General features: G+C 39.2%; 1 protein-coding gene across 2 annotated transcripts in view; it reads left to right on the top strand.

Moving 5' to 3' along the window:
• Positions 1–16,659, top strand: part of LOC137139743 (sodium/potassium/calcium exchanger 3-like) — a 97,335-nt gene that overhangs the window by 47,438 nt on the left and 33,238 nt on the right. Inside the window, exon 3 of one of the 2 annotated variants that reach the window (XM_067527435.1) lies at positions 16,230–16,306. The exons of the other annotated variant lie outside the window; for it this stretch is intronic. Within the exon in view, the coding sequence (XP_067383536.1) occupies positions 16,230–16,306 (77 nt within the window). The remainder of the gene's footprint in view (positions 1–16,229; positions 16,307–16,659) is intronic. 2 annotated transcript variants of the gene reach the window in all.

Raw genomic sequence — 16,659 nt, 5'->3', positions numbered from 1 at the left:
TTATTCTGGAGATCCTGGGCCCGTGTGCCATTCTCAGCATCGCGGAGTTCAGGAAACAACAGGTGCATTAAACATATGGCAAGCACAGTTGATTACCTTTATTTCCTACAATATAAAGAAATTTCTGCTTCTTTTTAAGAATTTCACAGCCTTTCGCAGCATTTTTTCTAAAAGCGTTTTACCTCCCCCTCAAGGGTTTCTAACCAGTTGGACCACAAGTTATAGAGTTCGTCAGAGCAGAGAATTTTGATTGTACAATTCTGTCAAGCAAAATTGCTGTGTGAGTGTGTGTGTGTATGATTGTGAGTGCGAATGGGTGAATAAGAAGGGGATAAAGCACTTCGAGTGCCAATATGTAGAAAAGTGTTATATAAGTGCCGACCATTTACCATTTACCATTTCATCCTGATGATGCAAGAAGAGTCTCACCGCCTCCCTTTTCTTCTTCTTCTTCTTATTGCGCTGCTACTCTTACTTCTTCTCGTAGTCCCTGTGTAAAAATATTAGCATGTTTTTTTTGATAATTTTTTATTTATTCATGCAAAAAAAAACAACCGGCGACACACATACACACACACACACACACACACACACACACACACACACACACACACACACACACACATCCCAAGGGTCTGGACCAGCGTTTTGAAAGCGCTGGACTGGAGAAAGAGGACTATCGGGAACCGAAGGCGAAGTTGCAATACTCTTAGCGCATGTGCTGAGGCCTCTACCGCCACTGCCTAGAGTAAAAGCGCTCCCTCACCTTGCAGTTGCTCGTTAACCGTTACTCTCTATGTAGGAGAGTTGCATGGCCTATTTGAGCATTTCTTATGGCAGCAGGATCGTTCAAAGCACCTGGGTATGATCTTCATCATCACTTATTTCCACAACGGTATCATTGTAAAGTTGAACTGTCTGCATTGACTCATGATTAGAGACTACAAAGAGAGAGAGGGAGATAAAGAAAATGTTCTAAAAAAATCTTACTTTTTTCATAAAACAGAGAAATAAAAATTTTATAACTTTTATTCAATCTCTTATAAACTCATCGTTTATAGATATTTTTGATTGCATAAAGTTATCAGTTTCTAAAAAATAAAGGAAAATTAATTTCTTGTACATTTTTTATAACATAAATAATTAACTACTTATGAACCTCTTATTTCCAACTCTTGATCAACGGGTATCTGATGCAAGAGAACGTTGTTGAGGCGTTGTTGTGATATCCAAAGTAATATATATATATATATATATATATAAGCATAAAACAATAAATAAGGATGCATCTTGATATACGTTCCTGCACTGACCTAGATCTGTCAAGTTTGATGATATATGGGGTATATACTGTGTCATGCGATTCTCAGATTATAATTATTTTGATTATTTTGGTGATGGGGAAACAGGGTTTAACATCACACTGCAGTCAGCAAAGAATTACCTCTCTCACACTGATGGACAGTCAGGGTGGACTGTCCTGTTCCCAGTAAGCTGTGATCCTCTGTGTTAGGAGCATGAAAAAGTATTGATACACAAAACACTGCAAAAGATTTTAATTTGCATGCAACATTTTGTTGAAGACAGTGGTTATTTTGGGTTGTATTACCACCTGGTGACTATGATAGATGTCCATTTCTCTGTTCTTTCACCTCAGCCTGCCATTTGATACGTAAGCTTCCTGATTGATAAAAAGGCAATATGCTATACAATGTCTAGTGCCTGGTATGCAAACACACACACACACACACACACACAGATTCCAGGTAGAAATGGCACTGATCACTGTCCACACACCAAGTTCTGTGAGCCTCTAATGAGTGAACTGAAAACACCACACAGCAGAAAGAGACTGGTGCTCTCATTATTTTTTGGGGCTGGGGAATTTGATAAAACACTGTGTCATCAGTATGTTCAGAGGCACACAGCTCATATGAGTGTGTATTTGCAATGTGCTTATTCCATGTGTTTATGAATTTAAATACAATATATGTCAGATGTGAGATAAAACAGAAGCTGACCCTATTTGTTTTCTTCAATGTACCTTATTCAGACAGCAGAGTACTTTGGCTGTGTGTGTGTGTGTGTGCGCGTGTGTGTGTGTGTGTGTGTGTGTGCGTGTGTGTGTGCATGCACACTCTTGGCTCAGGCTGTTTGGCTTTTAAGATTTAGAGAAAGACATTCCACTGCTGGAGAATGTCTGGCATGAAACTGAAGAAAGGAGAGTCATGACACACATGGAGGATGTAACTAAAACAGCCAATGATGAAATGAAAAATAGCAGCAGATGTGTGGAGATCCTCAAAATCTTCTCAAAAGATTGCACAAAATAAAAAGAAAAGCCCCACCATTGGAATGGATGTGCATGTGCGTGTGTGTGGGTGCCCACGAGCGGGCATGTGTGTATGCATCAATTTCTTTGGCCACAGGAAAGTGACGACTTCCTTGACAGCACAGTGACTTTACAAGGCAATTACTTTTTGGGAGGATGTAGTAGGCACATCATTTACCACTGCTTTACTGACAGTCATGAGTTTCTATTTACAACTTTGTTTTAAATCTATTAACTCAACAAATAACAACATCCCATGGACAGAACCATGGGCTATATTTGAGGTTCTTTAACTACTCTGGGTCAAAGCCAGATGTTCTATGTTTGCTTCTATCGGCTGCCACTTCTGTTGGCGCCATAGCCAAAGCGTCAAAGGCCCCCCTGCCCCTCTCCTATTTCTCCATTCTTCTAGCACTTATCTCTTCCTCATCTTCATTCATCGGAGGTAAAATGTTGGCTGAGTGTCCCTTGGTTTCTTCTTCTTAGGTGGTGCCATGGTAGTGTAAATAGAAACAACTGTCCATTTTACTAACATTAGTTGTAATATGAGAAGTCTTGGGTTTACTCAGACTAGATTCTGACACAGATTGACTCTGTGATAATTACTTTGTAATCATTATAATAGTTTACTAAACACCGAGACATTGTAACATGTAACGTTTTGAAAGTCAAACACAAAAAAAAATATCACCATCTTACTGTAACCTGGAGAAGCCTGATTGAAGAATTAGTGGGCCCAGTTCCAGTATGCTCCAGATCTATTTTAAGGACAACCTTGGTCATTTTCTACTTTTACCCTTCCCCACACAGAAAGTAACACAGACAATGACTCTCTTTTGCTCACGTTTAGTGTCCATTAGTCAACAACCTGGAATTGTTCATGTGTGCCATAAACCTTCTTTATTATAACCACTTTGTACAGAGTTCTGAAAATAAGCAAGAGTCAATTGTGCATGTGCAATAGCTCTGATGGAATTATGGGAATTTTTAGCATTATTATGGGCAATCTAAAAAGCTAAGAGATTTGGAATAAAAACACATAGAGCAGTGTGTGGCTGATGTGTTTTTAATCATTTTTGGACAACAGCAGAGGTCAGCTGCACATGAATTCATTGTCAGTCTGTATGTGGTTTGTTACAAATGACCAAATTCATCATTTGCCCAGTATAGCTGTCATGAAAGCAGGAGTATTGAGGACAGTCAAGGTTGTGCCATTGGCCCCCTGTAGTTGTTATAGCCTATGATCATCCACTGTCGCTGTGACCAATACATGAGTTTGTAGTACTTACTACAATATATACACCTTTGACTGTGAACAACATAATAGATAAAGACCTCAGATTCATTCATATCACCAACATGAATTTTCTTTTTGCCAATCTTTTAGTGGCAGTTCCACATCATGTCACAGTCTTCATATCTCTCTGTGCAGCTGTCAGGTTCTATGACCACACAGGCCCTTGTTGGATACCGGCTACACAGGGCAGGCTAAGCTGAAGCTATGCCTGAGTCATGAGCTCAGACACAAAAACACACACACACAGCAAACATACATACATAAACATACATGTGCACCGATAATATGTGTACAAAATAAGCCAAGCAGGGAACAGGGAAAAGGGTATTTTTTGCCCAGCTCTTTTCTGTACTAACTCATATGCAACAGGAACTGCACGTGATATGTGACATATTTTGGCATGTTGTGATTGGCTGCTTACTGTTTTTCAGGGATGGATTGATCACCTCTGTCAGGTCCAGGATGTAGGGATAGTGTGGCATCCAAGTGATATCTCACTCAGTATGGTTTCATTCCTTAGTTCTAAATCTGGGATTCCATAAACATGGTTGTCTTCTTCGAGACTACATTTAATAGCCACGGCTGAATAGCAAGTCACTTAAACCTAAACTTAACCTAAAAATTATTTGTTTTAGTCTTTTGTGATATTTCAGAAAAAGGAGATGCAAACGTTCGCACCCAACTGTATATCCACATAATAACAGGTGAAATGCATATTTAAATGGGTTCAGGTCTGACAATTCACTCAGTCTAAAACCTTTCACTTTTTCAACATCCAACTTTCAACTTTCAACTTTTCAACTTTCAACTTTATTTATATAGCGCCAATTCACAACAAAGTGATCTCAAGGCACTTTACAGAATAAAATCAAGACTATAAGGATGTATAAAGAGAACCCAACAATTCCCCCTTGAGCAAGCCCTAGGCAACAATGGAGAGGAAATACTCCCTTTAATGGAAGAAACCTTCAGCGGAACAAGGCTCAGGGTGGGCAGACAGGTTAGTTTATCAAAGAGTAAGGTTTTAAGCCTAGACTTAAAAGTAGAGAGGGTGTCTGCTTCCCGAATCAGAATTGGGAGCTGGTGCCACAGAAGAGGAGCTTGATAGCTAAAGGCTCTGCCTCCCATTCTACCATTGGAAATTCTCGGAACCACAAGTAGGCCTGCACTCTGAGATCGAAGTGGTCTACTGGGATAATATGGTGCTATGAAGTCTTCTATGTATGATGGAGCCTGACTGTTCAGAGCTTTATATGTCAGAAAGATGGTTTTAAATTTAGTCTAGATTAAATAGGCAGCCAATGGCGATAAGCTAATGAAGGAGAAAATTATCTCTTACTATTTTCAGTTAGTACTCTTGCTGCAGCATTTTGTATTAATTACAGGTTCTTTACGGAGTTACTGGGGCATCCTGAAAGTAGGGAATTACAGTAGTCCAAACTAGAAGTCACAAATGCCTGGGCTATTTTTTCGGCATCACTTTGAGACAGGATGCTCCTAATTTTGGCAATGTTCCGTAGGTGGAAGAAGGCTGTTCTAGAGATTTGTTTTATATGTGAGGTAAAGGACAAATCCTGGTCAAAAATAAATTTCAAGGTTCCTTGCAGTAGTAGCTTGCAGGTATCATCAGCATAGCAATGGAAATTTATGTTTTCTAATATTTAGTGTTTTCTAATATTGTTGCCTAAAGGAGACATATATAAAGTAAAAAGTATTGGTCCTAACACAGAGCCTTGTGGAAATTGAAATTGAAATCTATCAGATAGATAAGATTTAAACCAACCTAGTGCAGTTCCTTTAATTCCAATTTCATGTTCTAGTCTGTCTAATAAAATGTTGTGATCAATGGTATTGAATGCAGCACTAAGATCTAACAGAACAAGTATAGAGATGAGCCCATTATCTGATGCCATGAGAAGATCGTTGGTGAATTTTACCAGTGCTGTTTCTGTACTATGATGAACTCTAAATCCTGACTGAAAGTCTTCATACAAATTATTCCTGTGAAGGTGGTCACATAATTGTTTTGCGACTACTTTTCCAAAGTTTTAGAAATAAAAAGGGAAGATTAGATATTGGTCTGTAATTGGCTAAAACACCTGAGTCAAAATAGGGTTTTTTTAAGTAGTGGTTTAATTACAGCTACCTTATAGGCCTGTGGTACATATCCTAAAGATAGATTAATGATATCTAATACGAAGTATCTATTAAGGGTAGAGCTTCTTTGAGCAGTTTAGGTGGAATAGGGTCTAGCAGACAGGTTGTTGGTTTAGATGAGACACTGAGTGAAGTTACCTCAGCGAGACCTATGGGTAAAAAGCATTCTAAGAGGGATAGGGGCCCAATTGATGATTCTAGCACTTTTCCCTCCCTCTTTTTAATTGTCATGTGAAAAGTCATCTGAAATAACTGTAAGTTGACACTAGGTCTCTACAACTCCCATGAGCAGTACCTGCACACAGTTTACCGAAGCACAAGCCTTTTGCCTTGTGCTTCCGCACTAGTGACCGATAACGTATGACTCTGTAAACAAGATGTCCCTGTGATGTGAAGTGGAGCAGATACGTGGGGTTACATAAAAGTCGTAAGAAGACCTGGGAATCGGCCTTTCACATTAATTACATTATTGACTTATTGTACTGAGGTTTTCAGGCAGTGCAGGGATAGTGACCACCACCCACCCTTATAGCATCATTGTGCACAATTTGTATGATGTTCAATCGCAATAATGTCTATCCAGTTTTAAACCATCTCAAAATTTTGGCCAGCTATGGGAGTAGAATAGTAGCTAAAATTATTCGTATGTGTACAGGGATTTGTGAGTGCATACTTAGACTTGTGTGTCTGTGCTGGGATATGTATTTCAGTCTGTTTGTGTGTCTGATTTGTTTGACTGAACACAAATCTGTATCGGTGAATGATATTTGTGCGTATGTAAAAATAGTGTGGAAATGTATTCACTCAAAAAACTAAATGTAAATGTCTGATTATCTGAGAAAAGTGGTCGAAAACCTCACAACTAGCTTTTTCTTTACGGGTGGATTTTTGCTACTGTTTTGCCGTCTGCGATATTTTTCTATGTGCACAGCGATTTGTCTGCATTGGAATGTCTTGCTTGCTCTCAGCTCGGGCTTACAGGCCCTTACAGGCCGAGTTTGGCTCAGCTGTGCCTTACAATCCACACTCAGGCTGCAGTGAGGAAGACTGAAGCTCTGAGGCCGGTCAGTAAAGCTAGTGCTTAACGGAGGAGCACAGCTTCACTCAGGTGAGTTTTACATTTACCTGTCTTTAATTTGTCTGTGGTGTTTTGCTCGACTTTCTTTTGCTCAGCCAAACAGTGTTTATAGTGTTTCTGTTCCCGACAGCAGTGCTAACTGTTAGCTACAGCAGATAACATTAGCCGATGCAGGCAGGTAAACAGCTACAGCTAGTGTAGCTAACAGTGAACAAACAGCGTGAGCTAACTTTACTCCTGAACGTGCTGTTCAGTGGCAACTGCACTTGTGCTTGAACAAGCCTTTCAGAGGGGAGAGGAAACATCTTGGAGACCTACAAGCAGAAGTCCAGTTTCCACTGAACAGCACTTTGGGATAAGCATGACCTGGATGACTGAGAATCCCCACAGGCCAGCAACTTTACTGATGTTTAGAACATGGACATCACCTGCGCAGCTTACGGGGTTTCAACTCATACAGAGTCATATCCAGTTACTAAATCTGTGTTTAGTCAACCTGGTTATTGGAGCTTTATGATCGTTAACTCATTACAGAGTCTTTGCAAACATGTTGCTCAGCACAATTAACCTTACATCCAAAATGCTATAATTAAAACACATCATATTTCAACATCAAGTTGTTTACCACAACACTAATATTTGTATTCCAATAAAACTGTCCCTCAGACCTGGACGTCTGATCATGAGGCTTCATGATGAAGAGACTTCTATGTAGCAAATGTGTACACTAAGAACATTGTGTTTGTGGATGCAAATTGTAGACCACAACAAATGTTTAATTAACATAACTGATTTGTGTCCTGTTTTGTAAGTGGTTCCTTCATAGGAAAGCTGATGCAGAAACTCTCATCCTGACATCGTCATCATGGAGGATGGATTACCGACTCTGCGCACAACTGCACTTTATAAACTGGTGATAATCAACCAGGATAAAACTGCCAACAGGTTAGAAGACACGCCGTACAGTTACAGTACAGTTTGTTATGAACCACCAGTGGGATGACCTTCACTCCAGGGTCACCCGAACTCAGTCCAGCTGTACAGGTGTATGCAGGCCAAAGGGTAAAGTTACCAAGTATTTTCAGAGCTTTACGGTCCGACAGTACATGAAGGGAGGGCTTTGGCCTCAAAGTGTAAATAACAAGTCTAAATGGTATCATAACTGGTGAAATTATCTTTGCTCTGATAAAGCTATAAGTATCAGTATCTATAGCTACAGCCCCTACACTGTTCATATATGAATACATACTTTAAATCTAGACAGGTAAGATTAACCTCAGAGCTGTTCATGTAGACCCATTTTACCTTAGTAATCAGACCTTAGTCTGGCGTTATTAAAGCGTTACTCATGAAAAGTTATTATTTCTTGTTTAGTACAGCCTTTATTACAACGTGACTACTGGAGCAGACAATGTTGGAGTTCTTCAGAGAATGTTGCCTTTGTGTTTCACGGGTCTATTTGCCTGCACTATGACTGAGTCCCAGACCTTGTTTCCCTGTTCATGCTGCCTACATGTACGCGCATCTGATGTAAATTTACTACACACTTTGTGAAAAAGGTCCGGACTGAACTCTGGATCACCATCTATTTTAAATATTTTATATATGCAGAGTTTCAGAAGACCAGAGCAGAGTGCTGGAGAGCATCAGGGATCAGTGCTTTGGGTGTAGTGTCACTTACCTCTTTTGTGTGTGTGTGTGTGTGTGTGTGTGTGTGTGTGTGTGTGTTTTGTTTACTAAGCCTAGATTTTGGCAAAGAAAAGGCCCTGATATGTGCAGAACTTTAAACAAACAATGTGCCACTCCAGAATTTCAGAAGACCAAATGGAGAGGAAAGAGTATAACGTTTGTGATGTGACTGCTGTGTCTCACTTGTGTTGTGCCTTGCAAGAGACAACTAGTGATTCTGGCTTTCACAGAACCAACTCACAAGTTTATTGGATTATACATAAACAGTGCTTGCACTTTACACTGGCACACACAGCCTGACTTATTTCTTCTGTAAGAAAGAATGCATTTATTCACAGAGTTCCCATAAAATTGAATTTCAGACATTAACATTACACATATTGTAAAAGTTTAAAGTCTTAGCATTTTACTGTTTACTGCATTGAGTCCCAAGTTTAACAACAGCCCAGTATGACCAGTATTTTGCCCCAATTTTAAACATGGCGCACCTTTATTGGGCTCTGCTTCTTGACTTCCACATAAACAGTCCAAATCCTAATGCAACAAACCCAGATTTTCTTTACTTCAATTTGTCTTTATCCCCCCTTTGAACAAATAAAAATCAGAGCAAAATTACTTAATCTAATATGAGGTCAAAGACTGTACTAACCCCCATTCTATTGCTCGCATTTCCTACATGCTTCCTGCTTAAGAAAGTCCCACCTCCTCCATCTGCCACAGGTAGTCATCTCATTAGTAATAGAAAGAGTTTACTTCTAAACTCAGTCAAAACTTAAGTCATAGTATTTGGGTCCAAAAATCTCAGAAATATGCTATCCAAATATATTGTTACTCTAGATGGCAGAAGTCTGACCTCCTGTACTACAGCAAGGAACCTTGCAGTTATTTTTGACCAGGATTTGTCCATTACTTCACATATAAAACAAATCTCTAAAACAGCCTTCTTCCACTATGGAACATAATTAAGAGCATCCTGTCTCAAAGTGATGCTGAAAAACTAGTCCATACATTTGTTACTGCTAGGTTGGGCTAATGCAATTCCCTACTTTCAGGATCCCCAAGTAACTCCCTAAAGAGCCTGTAATTAATCCAAAATGCTGCAGCAAGATTGCTGACTGGAACTAGCAAGAGAGATCATATTTCATCTTCACTTGGCTTCCCATAAAATCTAGAATAGAATTTAAAACCCTGCTTCTTACATTTAAAGCTCTAAACGGTCAAGCTCCATCATATAGAAAAGACCTCATAGTTCCATATCATCCCAGTAGACCACTTCAATCTGCAGGCCTACTTGTGGTTCCCAGAATTACTAAAGGTAGAATGGGAGGCAGAGCCTTTAGCTATTCAGATTCGGGAAGCAGACACCCTCTCTACTATTAAGTCTAGGCTTAAAACCTCTCTCTTTGATAAAGCTTATAGTTAGTTCAAGTCATGCTGCTATAGGCTCAGACTCCTGGGGAACCCACCCCCCCAATGCACTGAGATCCTTTCCTCCTCTTGTCCCCCTCACCCCACAGTTGTCACCACTGTATGACATTAACTCTGTTTTCTTTTTCCTTCTCTGTCTCCCTCTCCGTCCCTTTCTGCAGGTGTCCGCAGCTTTGAAGCTGTGTGCTTTCCAGTAGGCAGCTACTGGTCCTACCAACTTGCCTCATTTGTTGTTGCTCTTTCTTTTCTCTCTTCACTTTCCACTCACCCCAACCGGTCAAGGCAGATGGCCGCCCACCCTTAACCTGGTTCTGCTGGGGGTTTCTTCCGTTAAAGGGAGAGTTTTTCCTCTCCACTGTTGCCTAGGGCTTGCTCCAGAGGGAATTGTTGGGTTCTCTCTACACATCTTTGTAGTCTTGACTTTACAGAATAAAGTGCCTTGAGATGACTTTGTTGTGAATTAAATAAAGTTGAATTGAATTAATAGCTGCACATTTCCTAAATAATTATATTCTTAATTCATACATCAAAGAAAATGTTTCCATTAATTAAATAACTCAACAAATGAATAGAAATTAACTTTATGGCGCATCTGGTGGTCAAAGGCAAGTACCATATAATTGCAACGTGGCCAGTTTGAATACTGGCGACTGGACCTTTGTTGCAATATCATACCCATCTCTTAGCCTTGGTTTCTTGACCGTGTATTGTCAAAAATACATACTTTGACAAATACTAAAAAATGGCTGACTTTTTTTTTCAGAGTGAAAATGTCAGGATTTTGTATGTGGACCCAAAAGTAACAGAGAGGGATGTAGGATATAGGTGAACTTTTTTATTAAACAGAACAAGAAGTGAGAAATAACAAATAATGGGGACTAGAATAACAGGCAGCAAATACGGAATACAACTTGTTACATAAAACCAAGAACCTAAATTAACTTATTACACAGAACACAGGATATCAAAAGGGATAAACTAAAAATAACTCCAACAAGGAGGGCAAAGCGTGGACTTGGACCATGAAAGACATTTACCAGTTTCCAAGGGAAAAACACATCAGGGGAGAACTAAACACAAAATAGGACCAAAATCACTGGGACAGCTAAATAGAGACAAAATATGAACAGCTAACCAAAACCAAACTTAGGTGGGCACTGATCGAACGGATAAAGTAACAGTAAATAATGTAAAGGGCATTAAAAGGACAGACAAGAAAACAAAGTATCAAAGCAGTTGTGGAATCGATATGAAAAAACATTGGTGACATTTGGCTAACGAAAACAGTGTGACAGAGTGACAACAATAAAGACAAAACAACAACCAAGCCTCAGACTAAGATGCTGGTAACAGAAGTGCACATGAACAGAGTCAAGAGTCCAAAAACCATAAGACAGGTAAACTGGAAGACCAGGTGTCCCATGGATAACTAAGACAAAACAAAGACAATGAGATCATGGTCTTTGTTACAAAGCAAAAGGCTAAAACAGGAAGTGGGCCAGATCATGACAGAAAGTCTGTGGCTGTATTAATTCCTTGTACCATGCTTGTACAATCGCCTTTAAATGCATTAGAATAAGTGACAGGAAAAGACTGCGGGTCGCTGCAATCCCAAATCACTACACAAATGAAAATGTCTGTGGGTATCAGTACAAGTCAAAGGAGTTAGACTCACAGGGACAAGTAGATAACACGCTGCTTAGAAATTATTTGTGAGTAGCTCTAATTTTAAATGTGCTTATAGTGATACTATAATACACATAAATATCCCAGAAATCAAACTAAGGAGGCAACTAAGTAACTAAAGCAGAAATGAAATATTACAATTCTATCGAGATGTAAGCACATTATGTTTGTTTAAAGTTCTGCTCATTCGATTGACTATGTCAGGGCCTTTTCTTTGTCACAATCTTAGGCTTAGTAGACAAAACACAAACACACACACACACAAAAAAAGGTAAGTGACGGTACACCCAAAGCACTGACCCCTGATGCCTCTCCAGCACTCTGCTCTGGTCTTCTGAAACTCTGCAGTGAGATATAACATTTAAAATAGATGGTGATCGAGAGTTAAGTCCGGGCCTTTTTCACAAAGTGTGTAGTAAATTTACCTCAGATTCTCATACATGTTCCCAGCGTGAACAGGTGAACAATTTCTGGGACTTAATCATGGTGCAGGCAAATAGACCTGTGAAACACAAAGGCAACATTCTCTGAAGAACTCCAACATCATCTGCTCCAGTAGTCACACTGTACTGAAGGCTCTACTAAACAAGAAATAAATAACTTTTCAGGAGTAATGTTTTAATAAGGCCAGACTAATATGTAAAAGTGGTCCACGTGCACAGCTCTAAGGTTAATCTTACCAGTCTAGTTTGAAGGTACCATTTACATATGAACAGTGTAGGGACTGTAGCTATAGATTTTACTTGTGATGATAGTTATAGCTTTAGCAGAGCAAAGATAATTTTACCAGTTATGATACAATTTAGACTTGTTATTTAAACTTTGGAGCCAAAGCCATTCATTCATGGACTGTCTGAGCCATACAGCTCAGAAGATACTTGGTAACTTTAGCTTTTGGCCTGCATACACCTGTACAACTGGACTGAGTTCGGCTGGCCCTGGAGTGAAGGTCATCCCACTGGTGGGTCATAACAAACCCCCTGGCAGCATTAGCTGTGTGTATGAAACTGGGAATGTGAATTCAATAAAGAGGAACCGCCTACAAACTGGACACAAATCACTTATGTTAATTAAACATTTGTTTTGGTCTACAATTTGCATTCACAAACACAATGTTCTTAGTGTACACATTTGTGAACCCAAAGACTACACCAAAGGTTAATAAATCAAAAAATAAGTGTCAAGAAACCCTACAGCTACATAAGTCTTTTCATCATGAAGCCTCGTGATCAGACATCCCTCTTGGAGACAATAAATGATACATGTCTGTACATATATGTATGTAAAAAGGCTGTTTCCCATGTGGAATAGAGAAGGTACAGTTTTAAAATGCAGAAAGGATAGCATTGGTGTATTTGTATCTGTGCCTATCAGATACAAATACTATGAAAATATAATGGATATATATAGTTGTGTATTGCTGTTCCTCTATGCAGCAATGGTTAGGAAGCCAATTTAATCATATTACAGCATTTCTGGTCATTTCTGTGAAAAAACTAATGTGATACAATTCACACAGTAACCAAGTGTCCCTCCTTTCATTATAATGTCAACTTGGTCTATGCCATATAAAAGGAAATATCAGACTCATAAAGTCACATGTAAATTTTTTTCAGTTGGTGAGGTCTGAGTGACAGTTTTCTTGGAAGACAAATATTAGTGTTGTTGTAAACAAGCTGATGTTGAAATATGATTCTCAGTCATTCCAATACAAACAAATTGCTGTACACACAGACAAATTTCGCAGACGGCAGAACAGTAGCAACAATCCACTCGTAAAGAGACAGCTAGGTGTGAGGCTTTCCACCACTTTTCTCAGATAGACATTTACATTTAGTTTTTTGACTTAATACATTTACACATTATTTTACATAGACACAAATATTATTCAGTTACAGATTTGTGTACAGACAAACAAATCTCAGCACAGACACACAAGTTTGAGTACACACACACACACACAAATCCCTGTACATACACACAGATTAAGCCACACAAGTCTAAGTATGCACGCGCAAATCCCTGTACAGATACAAAGAATTTAACTACTATTCTACTCCCATAGTATGGCCAGCTTCCTTCCTACCTTCCATGGGATTCTGGTCTGTTAATTATTACTGGTTTTCTTGCTTTTTTTCAGGACATTTCAGATGTTTTATATATTCGATATGTGTAATGTTTGTGCAGTGGATCTGATTGTTTTTCTCAGGTTCAAAAATGCTCCTTTTTTCAAAACTGCACACACAAAATGCCTCACATCTCCTTTGAAATGCAACACTGCATTCAAAATGCCTTAAACACATGTCAGAATGAAGCATTTGCATCAAATGGCAAACACTTCTTTCATAATATTAAATTTCTGGATATACCATGTAAACACTGCTGTTCCAAATCTAAAGCTCTTTCAATACAATGTTCTACAGTGAAAGTAAACCGCTGAGAGGGGAAAGTAGTGTAGAAACAGAAAATATTTATATTTGACCAAACATTACTGTTGTATACTTTAGGATACAACAAATCTATAAACATGTAAACCAAAAGTATATTCTTTACAGTAGACTATACAGTGGGTGTGTGGGTCCCGGTCCAGGAATTGGCAGGGGGGGTACAGTCCCCAGTGCTAAGCTTCATCTCTTCTCCGAGTTGGGTCTGGCCACAATACTTCATCCACATCACAAGATACGTTTTCTCTTGCCAAACATAGAGGGAAGTATCTCCTAGCATGGCGTATCCAAGTTTGGACAGAGGCAACCTCTATGCCCCCACATGCGTCAAGTGTTCCCCTAATCTCATCAGAGATGGCTCCCCTTCCTCCTCCCCCTCCTCCTCCTCTTGGTATCTGTCCTCGTTGTCCCCTGCCTCTTCCTCCTACTCCTCTTGCTCTCTGTTCATTGTTAGCATCCATTGTTCAAAACAGGTAATCTGACCTTTGACCTATTTATAGGCCTATCTATACTACTGTAAAGTAAAGCAGTGATTGGTTAATGATCAGTTAAGCAATTAGTGTTTGCACATTTGAGGAGTGTGTCTGTGTGACCTGGTGAATAAGTGTAGCATTTTGATTGGTTGTGTTTGGGAAAGGAAAGCAAGTCACTTCCTGATAGATCTTTGTGTTTTAGGTAGAGAATTGTGTGTAGTGTTTTGAAAAAAGTGTCAAAGGCTGAGACATAGCTTATGGTTTTGAAGCTTTGGCATGTAGTTTTACACTTTGAGTGAGAGGTTTCAAAAATCGTGTGACATGAGAAGATTTTGTATGTAAGCAGTTGGTAAAAACTGTAAATGAAAAGGACGGACAAAACTGGCACTTTTGTGTTATTTAGTCATTAATCTTGGTTTGTTTGGTCGATGATTCTTCCTTAACCTCAAATCAGTACTTAAGTTTTTCATCTTCTTTTCCTTTTGATGTTTTGGCATTTGTGTTTCACCTCTCCTCTGAAGGTTTGTTAAAGCACACGTCCACTTGCCACTGAACAGCACTTTTAGGAGTAAAGCTAGCACACACTGTTTGTGTAGCTCTTGACCTGCCTGCTTTGGCTAACATTATCTGCTGCAGCTAACAGTTAGCTCTGCTGTCGGGAACAGAAACACTATAAACACTGTTTGGCTGAGCAAAAGAAAGTCAAGAGCAAAACCCCATGACAACTCAAAGACAGGTAAAGGTCAAGCTCACCTGACTGTGGCGGCGGCTCTGCCTTCCTCTTTTAAACACTGGCTTTACTTAACCGCCCTCAGAGCTTTAGTCTTAATGCAGCTTGACTGGACTGTAAGGCACAATGTGAGCTGAACTGTACTTGTCCTTTAAGGCTGAGCCTGGGAACCTGAGGACAGACACAAATCTGAGTACAAACACACAAACAGACTGAAATACAAATCCAAGCACAAACACACAAATTGAGACACACAAGTCTAAGTATGCACACACACAAATCCCTGTACACGAAGAATTTAGCTACTATTCTACTCCCATAGTATGGCCAGCTTCCTTCTTTCCTCCATGGGATTCTGGTCTGTTGCTCGGTACACCACTGGTTTTCTTGCTTTTTTTCAGGACATTCCATTTGTATTATATATTTGCTATGTGTAATGTTTGAGCAGTGGATCTGATTGTTTTTCTCGGATTAAAAAAATGCTTCTTTTGTCCCATAGACACCTCACTTGTCTTCATGTGAATTTATCTTTAAAAAAATAAATAAATAATAATAAAAAAAAGACTAAAACCAAGAGTAGCCATTTGAGTTGTTACTGACCCAAACTCAATCTCAAAGAAAACACCTGGTAACATAATTTCTTGTGGGATGTTCCAGGGTTTTATCTGACATTTAAATGAAAAGGACAGACAAAAGCAGCTCTTGAAACAGGTGATAAGAACATAGTTTTGTGTACATGGTAAAGTACCACACATTGGACTAACTTATATTTACTTTTCTACTTGCCTTAAATCCTGGACCTTTTGTGTTCTTTAGTCATTAATCTTGGTTTGTTTGGTCGATGAGCCTTCCTTCACCTCAAATCAGTACTTAAGTTTTGATGTTTCAGCATTTGTGTGTTTCTTCTCTCTGCAGCAATTCACGAGTTCCCCAGGGATTACTTCACCAACCAAGAGCGCACTGAAGGAGCAGTGGGCCTGCATGTCCTCTGTGTGAGTTCACCTGCACCTTGTACTGCTTCAAAATACTGGTTACTGATTATATTTTACATTACTAGGGATTTAAAAGTACTGAGATGTGATTTATGCAGCAGCAATATGTATGTGCTATAGGTAATGAAAGGAATTACACAGCAAGACATTTTTTTACCACTTTAAACCTTGATTTAATTTGGGTTTGCAGTTATTTAAATAAAGATCACTTGAGTGCAGTGTATGTGTTTAAACTTTTCTATTCTAAATACACCTGCATTTGGAAGGTCTAATTACTGGTGAATCAGTATATGTAAATCTGAGGGCATCCTCAAAAACTGAGTGACCATGTACGAAAGAGACTAGTGAGGGAG

Source organism: Channa argus, chromosome 1 (genome assembly GCF_033026475.1).
Source record: "Channa argus isolate prfri chromosome 1, Channa argus male v1.0, whole genome shotgun sequence".
Classification (NCBI taxonomy): Eukaryota; Metazoa; Chordata; class Actinopteri; order Anabantiformes; family Channidae; genus Channa; species Channa argus.
The sequence above is the reverse complement of the archived record's forward strand: the minus strand, read 5'-3'. Positions and strand labels throughout refer to the sequence as shown.